General features: G+C 41.1%; 1 protein-coding gene across 1 annotated transcript in view; it reads left to right on the forward strand.

Moving 5' to 3' along the window:
• Positions 1 to 11,176, forward strand: part of Cstf3 (cleavage stimulation factor subunit 3) — a 74,233-nt gene extending 63,057 nt beyond the window's left edge. Inside the window, exons 14-21 of the mRNA XM_021183871.1 lie at positions 74 to 217; positions 1,579 to 1,681; positions 5,062 to 5,131; positions 6,265 to 6,460; positions 9,032 to 9,185; positions 9,816 to 9,910; positions 10,060 to 10,120; positions 10,468 to 11,176. Of these exons, the coding sequence (XP_021039530.1) occupies positions 74 to 217; positions 1,579 to 1,681; positions 5,062 to 5,131; positions 6,265 to 6,460; positions 9,032 to 9,185; positions 9,816 to 9,910; positions 10,060 to 10,120; positions 10,468 to 10,670 (1,026 nt within the window). The 3' untranslated portion in view covers positions 10,671 to 11,176. The remainder of the gene's footprint in view (positions 1 to 73; positions 218 to 1,578; positions 1,682 to 5,061; positions 5,132 to 6,264; positions 6,461 to 9,031; positions 9,186 to 9,815; positions 9,911 to 10,059; positions 10,121 to 10,467) is intronic.
• The last annotated feature ends 1,727 nt before the right edge of the window (positions 11,177 to 12,903 follow it).

Here is a 12,903-nt window from a genome sequence, read left to right on the forward strand (position 1 = left end):
GCTGAGGTAGTAGATGCTGTGAGGAGCATATTCTGCCTAATTTGTAGAATACAAATATTTCCTTTTCTCATAGGTATATATTCAGTATATGAAATTTGCAAGGAGAGCAGAAGGTATCAAATCTGGAAGAATGATATTTAAAAAAGCAAGAGAGGATGCCAGGACCCGCCATCATGTCTATGTGACTGCAGCCCTCATGGAATATTACTGTAGCAAGGTAAACGCTGGCATGCTATGTCAGTAAATTCTACACCAGCGGCTTTACACAGGAAATTGCCTTATCCTCCCCCCCCCCCACACCCCAGAAGTCCTACTTTAAGTAATTGAGCTTAATTGCTCCATTTTGTAAAGGTCTTAAGTTTATCTGCATAAAATTACATTGAATTTTATTTTTAATTTTTTTTGGTTTTTTTCGAGACAGGGTTTCTCTGTATAGCCCTGGCTGTCCTGGAACTCACTCTGTAGACCAAGCTGGCCTCGAACTCAGAAATCTGCCTGCCTCTGCCTCCCGAGTGCTGGGATTAAAGGCTTGTGCCACCACGCCCGGCTCTTTTGTTCTTTTAATTGATTAATTGGTTATCTACTGTAGATGATGGAGCCCAGGGCCTCCTGCATTCTGGATAAGCTCTTACAATTTTTTTCAGGGATTTTGGGGGGCAGTGTTCAGGGATTGAAACTTGGTGAGTTTGAGTTCTACCACTGGCTGACCGATTCCAGTTCACCCTTGGTTGCTCCTGTTTGTTCATTGGATTTTGTTTTGTTTTGAAGCACATACCACGAAGTATCTCTGGCTGGTCAAACTCTTGACCTTCTAGCTTTCGCTGTGACCGCCAGTACTAGGATTACAGGCAGTGCACCACCACAAGCAACTGTGGTAAATATCACAGACAAGATGCTGACACTGGCTGTTTTATTTTGTTTATGGTGGTGCTGGGGATTGAACTCAGGACTTTGAGCAATCTAGGCAAGTGCTTGACCACCAAGCTGTATGCCCAGCTCTTTTCTCAATTTAAAAGGGCAGGTTCTTGTTTCATTCCCTAGGCTTGCCCTGAAGTACAAGCATAAAACTCATATTCTGAACTTAACCCCATATTGTTTTTTACTTAGCTCACCAATTTTAATTCTTCTGTGCTTTGACATATTTAGAGGTTGCGGGAATATTTCCTTGTTTTTGTTTTTTGTTTTGAAAAAGTATCTTGCTATGTAAGCTAAGATGACCTTGAATTTGTGGCAATCCTCCTGTCTCTTAATCTTTACTGCTGAGGTTATAGGTGTGCACCACCATGCCTATTAGATTCTGTAGTTTTGTTTGTTTTTTTTTTTAAATAAAGATTTATTTATTATTATACATAGGTATACTGTAACTGACTTGACACACCAGAAGAGGGCATCAGACCTCATTACAGGTGGTTGTGAACCACCATGTGTTTGCTGGGATTTGAACTCAGGACCTTCAGAAGAGCAGTCAGTGCTCTTACCTGCTGAGCCATCTTGCCAGCCCCAGATTCTGTAGTTTTAATATTCTTTTGTGTACATTGTCTGGCATTTCATGGAAACCAGTACTGTCTTTTCTTCTAGGACAAATCTGTTGCCTTTAAGATTTTTGAATTGGGACTAAAGAAATATGGAGACATTCCAGAATATGTTTTGGCTTATATTGACTATCTCTCTCACCTCAATGGTAAGTTGATTCTAGAATCTACCATGGTTTTGTGGCTCTGTGTGTGTGTGAGGGGGGGGGGGTGTTAAGATTCACTTACTGGTGTTTTGCCTGTATGTCATGTCTGTGGACCCGTGTTTGCAGGTATTGGATCATTTGGAACTGAAGTTGCAGTCAGCTGTCAGCTGCCATGCAGGTGTTGGGAACCAAACCTAGGTCCTTTTGAAGATTAGCATATGTTCTTAACTCCTGAGCTATCTCTCCAGCCCGGTCTAATCCCACCATGGTTTCTTAACATTAAACAATCTGAAATTATGTTTGGGTTTGGGTGGCTTTGTTTTCTTTTTTAAAGTGTTGTAACTCCAACATCCACCAGAAACAGCTACTTGATAGGCAGGCAGGAAATAGTGGCCTATCATCTATGAATTCAGTATTTTCCTTCTTACACAGGGTGTTACAGGGGTCTTACCCCTGGCTGGACTAATACTCACTTTGTAGACCAGTTTGGCTTTGAATTCACAGAAATCACATACATGTATGTGTGTATAGGATTTATTAGAATGATTTACAGGCTGTTGTGTGCCTACTCCAACAATGGCTGTCTACCAAGGAAAGTCTAAGAATCCAGTAATTCTTAAGTTCATGAGGCTGGATATCTCACCTGGTCTTCAGTATATGCCAGAACCTTGAAGAAGTAGACTAATGCCAGTAAAGGAATAGACTGTCCAGTGAAAGCAAGAATAGGCTGGTAAAGACCACAGGCTTCTTCCATGTCCTTTAAATAGGCTGCTACCATAAGGTGTGGTCCAGATTAAAGATGAATGGTCATACCTCAAAGGCTATGGGTATACACAGGTATACCCAGCCACTTGGGTTTTAGTTAATTCCAGATGTGGTCAAGGTAACCCCCGGAAAGCCATCACATCAGGCAATGTACCAACTAAGCTATCCCTAGTCCTATCAACCATGGAGTTACACTCCCTAAATAACAGGAGATTTTTCTTTACACTCCACAGAGTGATTCTGAATCAGAAAGTGCTACCACAATTAAGTGGAGCTGCAAAGTGAGTTAAGAGACAGAGTTGTCTGTGTTCCTCTCTGGCTACTCTGTGAAACTCATCTCTTGTCTCCCAGGGGTAAACAGATACTTAAAACCTCTCCAGCTAGTAATTGGTAATAGCTTTGCCCAGTGGATGGGAAGCATGGAGAACAATGGCAGAAGAAGCCTGTAACCACCAAGCCCAAAACGACGTGTGAGGCTATGCAGTGAATCTGTAAAGAAGCATGGTCATTGACATTTTTATTTCCCCAGTCTGTTGGATAAATAGTAATATAGCCATTCTTTATGCTAAGTAATTACCCATGTGTCTCTATAAAATTATTATAATTATTGATAGTTCAGGATATATAAACTTGGGGCGGGGGAACAACTAGGGGAGCTTGAGAAATGACCCAACAGTTAAGAACACTTGTTGCTCTTGCAAAGGACACAAGTTTGATTCTCAACAACCACATGGCAGCTTGTAGGTATCCATAGCTCCAGTTCTAGGGGATCCAAAAGGCATGCACATGGTACATATACATTTATGTAGGCAGAACATCATGGACATAAACCTAAAAAGTAAAAGAAAATGATCTTGTATGAAAGCTGTTTTAAGAGAACTCGTGTTTACTTGTACATCAGATTAGGTGTGTAAATTTAGAACTATATTTTCCCATGGGCAACAAGGTTATGATACCCTCCATAGGACTGAGAGCATCAAGTCGAGTGTTTGCGTGCATTTAATTCATATATGGAGTATGGGAAGCAGTGATTGTGTATCTGGTGGAGGTGAATGTGAATGTCATAGCAGAGCCCTGATGACGCACAGTGGGGCGTGAAGATGACAGCCCAAACTCCAGAGCTGTTCTGAGACTGCTAGTTATTGAGCAAATGAGTGTACCAGTGCTAAGCAGCGTGCATGCCAGATTCCAGAGGCTTAATTCTAACAAAAAATAAGTAAGAATGTAAAATATTATAGTGATGTTCATGTTGCTTACATGTTGAAAAGACAGTTTGGACGTGCTTGGCTATACTTAAGATTAATTTTACCCTCTCAGTATGGCTAGCAGGGTTTTAAATGACATTTGACTGCATTCCACTGTGTGGCTGTGCTATCCTAGGATTCACAGAGAGCGTGTGAACTGGGTCGTGAAGATGAGCAATAGTTAGCCAGATAAGGAGAAAGGAAGCTATCTTTTAGCCAGAGAACATGGTGAGCAATGAGCAGGGAGGAGGCCGTGTGGGACAGTAAAGAGGATGTCAGAGCAAAGTGGTTACAGCAAGAATAAAATGTAACAGTAAATAGCAGTTTAAACTGTGAGACGGGGCAGATGGCTCAGCAGGTAAGAATACTGGCTGTTCTTCTAAAGGACCCAGATTTGAGTCTCAGCACCCACATCGCGGCTCACAACTCCAGTTTTAGGGGACTCCAAACCCTCTTCTGGCCCCCACAGGGACTGAATGCAAGTTGTGTACAGACACAAATACAGGAGAAACACTCATACACAACATAAAAATAAGTTAAATTAAAATTTAAAAATATACCAAGTCACTTGATGTGGTGTATCTGACTTGATGCCATTTCTTTGGCTAAATTCTCATTAATTTATCTTTTTATATGCACAGCCAGTAAATTGAATGTCTGTGCTAATAAAATAAAAACCAAACCAGTCATGATGACGGGTTTAAACAGTTTATTTTGGTATAATTTAGACATCATGAATGTATTTATTTTAATTGTTCAGTTCAATTATTGCTCGATTCTTAAGTTTGAATTTTCAAGAAAACTCTTGATTTCACTTACAAATGAACTCCTAATACTTAAAATTTAATCCAGTTAGTCTTTCTCGTTATTTTTTGAAAAACAAAATAGGACATCTGGTTCTGTCCTCCCTGTAATTTGCATTGCACTGTGTGCAAACCAAGTCTCAGTTAAAAGTCAAAAGACCTGGCTTCTAGTAACAGCTTTGTTACTCAACAGTGAGCCAAACCAGTCTAGGTGGAGAGTGTTTGGTGTTTGTCTGTCTGTCTGAAACAGGGGTCTATGTATCTCTGGCTAGCCTGAACTCAGGATGTAGATCAGGCTGGCCTAGGACTCACGGAGATCTGTCTCTACTTTCTGAATTGTGAGATTAAATAAAGTCTTCCTCCCTTAGTCTGGCAAGCTCAGTAATTTTGAACCTCCCAATTTCCTTATCTGTAAAAATCATTTGTGACAAATTATTTTTCTGCATTAGATTTTTGTAAAGATTAACTGAGATAAAATTTAGGGTTTTGTTCTGCTTTGCTCTTACAAAATATTATTATTAAACTGTAAAACTTTCTTTGATTTAACATTTAAACTTTTTTAAATACCCAGAGGACAATAATACTCGAGTTTTGTTTGAAAGAGTTCTAACGTCTGGAAGCCTTCCTCCTGAGAAGTCTGGGTAAGTCATGGGAAGTGCGTGGACACTGGCGCGTGGGACTGTGCTTGAGGGTGAAGTTTAGGAGACATTTCTTTTCTCATTTTACCTACCTGCAGTATTTTCATAGTTGCTTAAGGTTACATTTTTATTTTATATATGATAAGAATTATTTTGAGATACCCTTTTAATTAAATATTTTACTATATCTTTCTACTTTAATATTTCTAGAACTTAATATACTAGCATTCTGAAATGCATCTCACTAGTGGAATACGGAGACATTTATACTGAGAGCTGGTTTCCATGTTACACGCCCAGTGCGTGCCTTTGACTGTGAGAGAGTGACAGGGTACAGTGGCACTGCCAGCATATTCAGGCTTTTCTTCTCTTCAGCTCCAAGCTCGACCACCTAGATAGGTGGATAGTTTACCTAGGCCTCACTTTCTCCCTAAGTCACAGACATGTCTACCAGTGTTGGGGGTCTGCAGTATCCTCTTCCTGGGACTTTATTGGTACTCACGATCTTACTTTAGGTGCCTGTGGCATTTAAGTAATCTGAGAACATTAAAACAGTGATTTGTACAGCCAGGCAGAGGTGGCACAGGCCTTTAATCCCAATAGTCTAGAGGCAGAGGCAGGCAGATCTCGGAGTTCAAGGCCAGCCTGGTCTACAGAGTGAGTTCCGGAGATAGTCTGGACAGAGAAATCCTGTCTCAGAAAAAACAAACCAAACAAAGCAAACAAGACAGTGATATGTGCAGTTTGTCCTCGGTGAGTCAATATTATATAGTAGATGTTGGAATATATTTTATTCATATGTTAAATGAAGAATATCTTCTAAAACATAATTTATTCCACTAAGCAAAGTGATGAAGCCACATTATAGAGGAAAAATTATAGAAGTCTGTTGAGATTCCTTTTCCACAAAGTTTATCCTCTCTCTGATGCCTTTTATGTAGGAAGATAATGTGTGTGTGTGTCCAACTCAGGAAAGAACTTGAATGTCCAAATATTTAGGTAAAGTGTTGTAGTTGTACTTGACTTTCAATATTTAGGAAAAATAAAATTAAACAAATAGGGGGAAATACTAACAATTGTTAAACCTAAAACAAAAAGTCTATGACTAAGAATTGGTTATATTTACTTTCTTACAGAGAAATCTGGGCTCGATTTCTAGCTTTTGAAAGTAATATTGGTGATTTAGCTAGTATACTCAAAGTGGAAAAAAGACGGTTTACGGCGTTCAGAGAGGAGTATGAAGGCAAAGAAACAGCTTTACTGGTGGACAGATACAAGTTTATGGATTTATACCCTTGTTCTGCAAGTGAACTCAAAGCACTGGGCTATAAGGTATGTACTCAGCACCCAGAGAGCTGCGGGCTCTCCACTTCCCTATGCTTTTAAGAGTTCACAGACAATTTTCATTCTAAGGTCAATTCTTTCTTCTGTTACTATGACAAAAAAATTCATTGATTTTTGTTGTTGTTCAAAAGTAACAAGAAAATGAAAATTAAACATTTGAGAGAGAATAAATGCTTTCATTATGTACCTGGAATCGTCAGTGCCTTGTGTCTGACAGATGATGGAGAAAAGTCTTAATGTAATCCTTAATGTAATTATTTTAAAGTAATTCTTATCAACTGATGAATATTTTTGATAGAGCTTCAACTAAACATATTTACTGTTGTGTAGTTTGTCAAGATGTCAAGAAGGGACATAGCCAGGCATGGTGGTGCACACATACTTATAAACCTTGGATTTACAACCGGGAAGGCAGGAGGTTTGCAAAGCTAGTCTAGGCTATACAAAGCAAAACCCATGTTTTTGCATAATCTTCTGCTTTCTATAGCAGCCCATAGGGCAACTGGCTTCTCTAAGAGTGCTGCTCTATGTATATGCCTGACTCATAAACAAACTGGTTGGCACACGCCTTTAATCCCAGCACTAGGGAGGCAGAGGCAGGTGGATCTCTAATTTTCAAGGCCAGCCTGGTCTACAGAGTGAGTTCCAGGACAGCCAGGGCTACACAGAGAAACCCTATCTCGAAAACAAAAACAAAGAAACTAACTTAGTCCCTGAACCCTAGTGTTCTTAAGGCCTCAGAAATAGCCCTTGTACCAAAATCATCGGCCCGTGGTTTCTTGGCCTTTCTGTGCCACTGACATGAACAAAGGCCAAGATGGAACCCAAGACCATACTGTGTGCATGGGTCCTGGGTTGGCCCCTTTAAGTCAGCTGGCAAGAGGGCCCTTGGCCATCACACTTTTCCTCGCTGCCCTCTTTTGGTCCGCGTCTCATTCTCTCTCCGAACCAGACAATAAAACGTTGAAAAGAATTATACATAATTAGCTTTAGACCTTTCCTGTGATGGATGTTCCAGGTCTGTGCCAGCCCCATAATCCTGTTCTGAAGGGATTCCTTATAACACATATTCTGCTGTTCAAAAATGAACAGTTTTTACCTCTACTGGCTTTTTTTTTTAGTGCAAAACTAGACATATTAAGAATTATTAGAAAAGACCATTTTTTTCTACGATAAAAATGGTTTTAAATAGTTTAATGAAAATAAAGAGAGCCAGCAAGATGGTGACTTGAGTTCACCCCTGGAACCCACGTGATGGAAAGAGAGAGCCAACTCCACCAACTTAGACTCTTGACAAGCACATGTGCACACACACAAATATAATTTTACAAAGACTGGAAGACAGGTCATGGCCAGGCTTGATGGTACACCCCTTTATCCCAGCATTCCTGAGACACAGGCATGTGTATCTCTTACTTTCTCTAAGTTCAAGGCCAGCCTGCCAAAGCTAAATATATAGTGTGCCCTATCTCGGAAAAAGGGTGGGGATTGACTATTTCTAACTGGAGCTACTTTTTAAATGAGTTTTCCAGCCTGTATTTCCATTTCTATTCTGTATTTGGGGAGAACTAGAGTGCACTGCTATGTGGTAGTTGGTGGTAGTAAGTTCTACAGCACAGCGAGTGGTTTCACTGTGCTACATGATAGCAGTGTCACCAACTGTGTGCCAGCAGATTTGGAGGACTGAAATGGACAGGACCTGTTAAAGGTGACTGTGACATGACTTGGAGAGGGCCCTGCTGGTTTGAAAGGAGAAGGTGGGCACCCAATGCTCTCTCTACTTCCTATTAGCTGTGAGATCTTCTTTTAAGCTCCAGTCCATGCTAGGAATGTTACTGATTTCCTCAAAGAGTGAATACAATCTGGCCAAAAATATATGTTCAATATATGTTTCTTTTCTCCTGTACATTAGAAAGATGTTCACTCCATTAGCAAAATGCTATTAGCCAGTGCAGGTGCTAATTACCCCCATCTTGGCTTTCATGAAGCAAGAATTTCACTTAACCCAAGCTTTTCGCTTTTACTGAGATGTTAATTCCAGTGGAAGGAAAGTATCCAAAACCAAAGCTTTATCTTAGCTGGGCATGGTGAGAGATGCCTTTAATTCCAGCAATGGGAAGACAGAGGAGGCTGGTCTCTGTAAGTCTGAGGCCAGATGAGTTCCAGAACAGCTAGGGCTACAAAATGAGACCCTGTCTCGAACAAACAAATCTAAATGTTGACTTTTCCTTCACATCACCGCACTGTCTACTTGGTGTCATTCTTACAACTCTTCCCACAGAGTCTTGTATCTTATCTTGCAATGACCCTGCCTGGAGACAGTCTAGTGATTCTTAGCTGGGGTTGAGGTAAATTTTTAAAATGCAACCTTCAAAGTGAATGGCTTCCCTTGTTGAGTGTTGAACAATCTTTATCATCATGAGATTTCCTGCTTCTCCTTCTCCGTCCTTCCTGTGCTTATAACCCAATTATTCTTACTGTCTCCTCAAGACTGTGGAACTGCACAATGCTCTGTAAGACCCTTTTCAGGTTTAGGATTCTTCTGTTCTGCATTTTCAGGATGTCTCCCGTGCTAAGCTAGCTGCTATAATTCCAGACCCAGTTGTAGCTCCTTCCATAGTGCCTGTTCTGAAAGATGAAGTGGATAGAAAACCTGAGTACCCTAAGCCAGACACTCAGCAGATGATCCCATTTCAGCCACGACATTTAGCACGTAAGATCCAGAACTCAGACGTTTGTTTGATTTCAATCCAAGGTGTGGGAGGGAAGTAACCTGGCCTTTTCCACTGTAAGTTAACTATTAGACTTGGGGTCACAGTGAGGGAGAAGTGACTTGACAGTAATCTTTGAACTGCAAACACTAAATGTTTAAAAAACCAACCAGCCCAAGCCTCTGAACACTGCAGACCTCAGTCGCCCATTTCACACATGCTGCAGTGTGCAGAGTACTCGGCCAACTGGAAACTCACTGCAGTTGTGAGTGGCTAGTAGCCCCTCTAGGTTCTCTTTGAACAAGACCCTTTTGATTAAATGTGCTATTGAACAAGTGACTTCAAACAGGATTACTAAACACTGTAACTCAAAAATAGTAAACAAAAATGTCTTTTAGAGCAGACCTGGCTTGCTTTACATGAAGTCACTTGTCTGATTTCCAGTGACCTAAGACTGACACTGAATTTCCTGTCTGGCCTATTTCATTTGGTCACTTGGTTAAAGCACTACAGCCCTTTGTATGTGTTCAGAAGGGAGCAGCAGGGATATAGAAAGTTGTGTGCAGGTCACTTGACTTCAGCTTTCTCACATAGAAACTGTGCCCATGTTTCACGCCTGCTTTCTCCCTCAGCTCCAGGCTTGCACCCTGTCCCCGGTGGAGTGTTCCCAGTGCCTCCTGCCGCTGTGGTTTTGATGAAACTGCTCCCGCCTCCCATCTGCTTCCAGGTTTGTTCATTGTACACACTGGTTCTCTGGGTTGCAAACCAATTATATGGGTTTTTGTTGTTGTTGTTGTTGTTGTTTTTGTATAGTGGGAGGTACAAAACAGTGAACTTGTCAGGTCACTGAGATGAAATGTACTCGTGTCATGATAGGGTCCTTTTGTACAAGTGGATGAACTGATGGAAATTTTCCGAAGATGCAAGATACCAAACAGTAAGTAACAGAAGCTCATTTTCACTGTGGAATCTACATTGTTTCCCAGAGAGAAAGGATTGTTCTCTTCACCAAAGTCTCTAAAGCCAAGTATCCAGTCTACAGAGGTGCAGGAACAGCCTGGAGTAAGCTGGCCCTTCTGCAGTGTGGGCATACTCTGGTAACACACAGTCAGAATCCTGGCACGTGTGGTGGTGCACTGTCTAATCTGTCTTAGCATTTTCTCGGTTTTCATGGCAGCTGTAACTTAGTAGCAGCAGCACCATTCCATGCTTGCTGACATGGGCAGAGCACTCTTCTACAGTAGCATCGTCGTAAGCGCTGTTCTTTTTGCTCCATCCCAACAGCTGTTGAGGAAGCCGTGAGGATCATCACTGGTGGGGCCCCAGAGCTGGCTGTGGAAGGCAACGGCCCAGTGGAAAGTAGTGCTGTACTGACTAAGGCTGTCAAAAGGCCCAACGAGGATTCAGACGAAGATGAAGAAAAGGGGGCAGTAGTCCCCCCAGTTCATGACATTTACAGAGCACGGCAGCAGAAGCGAATACGATGAGTCAGCTTAAACCTACCTGCCTCTGAGAGAAAAACTCTTACCCAGGACTCCTGTTTTGCCTCTTAAGTCATATGTTTTAAAGAGACAACACTTTGTTACAAGGTTTTGGAAACAAAGTTGTATTGTCATTGGTGCCTCTGTCATATGGTTCTTGAGAAAAAACCCAAGCCTGTGTGGATTTTGAATTTGGAGCAGACCTATCCTCTAAGCAAGATTAGGTTTTAAATAACAGTACAAAATGACAACGCCACATCTTGTTCCTTTTCAAGGGTGTCTTGTATGTGCCACTTGAAGATTTGTAAGTTTTCCACAGTTTTATTTTAAAAACTGGATGGCTTATGATTGTAAAACATTTTCACATTTTCTGAAAAACGTTTGTTCTCAGTTTGCTTACGTAGTCCTGCCTTACTGTTTGTTTTTATTTATGGCAGAATGTATGGCGACTGTTTTGTAGTTATAAATTTTTAAAAGGGTCCTTTGAAAGGAATAAAAGGACCTCAAAAACATGCCTCCTCCTGTTTCTTTGTGTGTGTTTGTGTACATGGGGAGCGGGCGTCCAAATGTAAACACGCAGAAGCCAACAGAGGATGTCAGGTGTCTCCCTCTATAACTCTCATTCCCTTGAAGCTGTTTCTCACTAGACGTTTTTTGATTGGCCAGAGAAATCCTAGGGTCTGCCTGTTTGCCCCTAATGCCGAGGTTGCAGGCAAGCTAAGTCAGGCCTAACTTTTTATGTAACTGCTAGGGATTCAGTCTCAACTCCTCAGGCCCTCGTATTCATTGGGTATGTCTCCACCGTTTCTTCTTCAGATTGTATGATCATAGCTACAGACATTCTATTACTCATCTACTACCATTTACAGTACATGTTAACAACATGAGGAGTCCTAGTCTGTGTACACTCAGTTATGTGCACTTTCCTGTTTTGCTTTGGGGGTGTTTGTTTTTTTGGTTTTTTTAATTTTGTTTTTGATACCTTAAGGAAGCATATTTTTTAGATTTATTTTATATATGTGAGCACAATGTTGCTATCTTCAGACACACCAGAAGAGGGCATCAGATTCTACTACAGATGGTTATGAGCCACCATGTGGTTGCTGGGAACTGAACTCAGAACCTCTGAAAGCAGCCAGTGCTCTTAACTACTAAGCCCATAGGAAACATTTTTAAGAGGCAAATTAGGAACTAAGGCTGAAGTTCAGTAGGTTGAGGGCTTCCCTAGATCACTTGTCTATAATCCTAGAATTTGGGAGGTGAAGGCAGGAGGGCCAAGAGTTAAAGATCATCCTTTATTCCATCATAGTTATCTTGGGTGAAGGGCATTGGGGTGGAGAGCGCACAGACCTGCAGGAGCAGTCTGGGCTACACAGAGACAACCTTTCTCAACAGAACAAGAGAAAAGGGGAACAAATTACACATATTATGATATACACACATTATAAAACTGTGAGTGCCATTTTCTCAATCTGAAGGAGATTGAGATATTTTTTCTTTAATTTTTTTTATTCTTATGTATGCATGCCACATATGTGGGGCTCCCCCACATAAGAGGTGTTGGATCCCTTGGAACTGGCATCACAGGTGGTCATGAATTGCTGGATGTGGGTGGTGGGAACTGAAATTGGTCCTCTGAAAAGCAGAAGTGCTCTTAGCCACCAAGCTCTCTCCAGCCCCCTCCAATTTTTTTTTTTTAGCGATTCATTTTTATTTATGTGTGTCTATGTGTATGCTATATGCATATAGTGCCCGTGAACACAAGAAGAGGTTGTCATATCCCCTGGACTGGAGTTATAGTCAGTTATGAGCCCTTGGTATAGGTGTTGGGAACTGAGTTCTGGTCCTCTGAAAGAGCAGGCAGTGCACTTCATTGCCATCTCCCCAGTCCCTACCTCACCTTTTGGGATTTTTTTTTTTTTTTTTTTTTTTTGAGACAGGGTCTCATAGGGAGCTCACTCTGTAGACCTTGAACTCACAGAAATCCACCTGCCTCTGTCTCCCAAATGCTGGGATTAAAGCCATGTGCCACTAAGTCTGGCTCTTTCATCTTTCTTAAAAGCAAGATCAGTATGAAATTATTCAAGGACTCACTAGGTCTCATTCTCAGTTGAAATATATTTCAAACGGAACTTAAGTACATTTTTCTCATGAACAAAACAGAGAGCATCTAAGAGACTTAAAACCAATTAACCAAGTTATAAGGAGGGAAAATTTGTCCCCAAAACTCCTATGTTTG

Source organism: Mus caroli, chromosome 2 (assembly GCF_900094665.2).
Source record: "Mus caroli chromosome 2, CAROLI_EIJ_v1.1, whole genome shotgun sequence".
Taxonomy (NCBI): domain Eukaryota; kingdom Metazoa; phylum Chordata; class Mammalia; order Rodentia; family Muridae; genus Mus; species Mus caroli.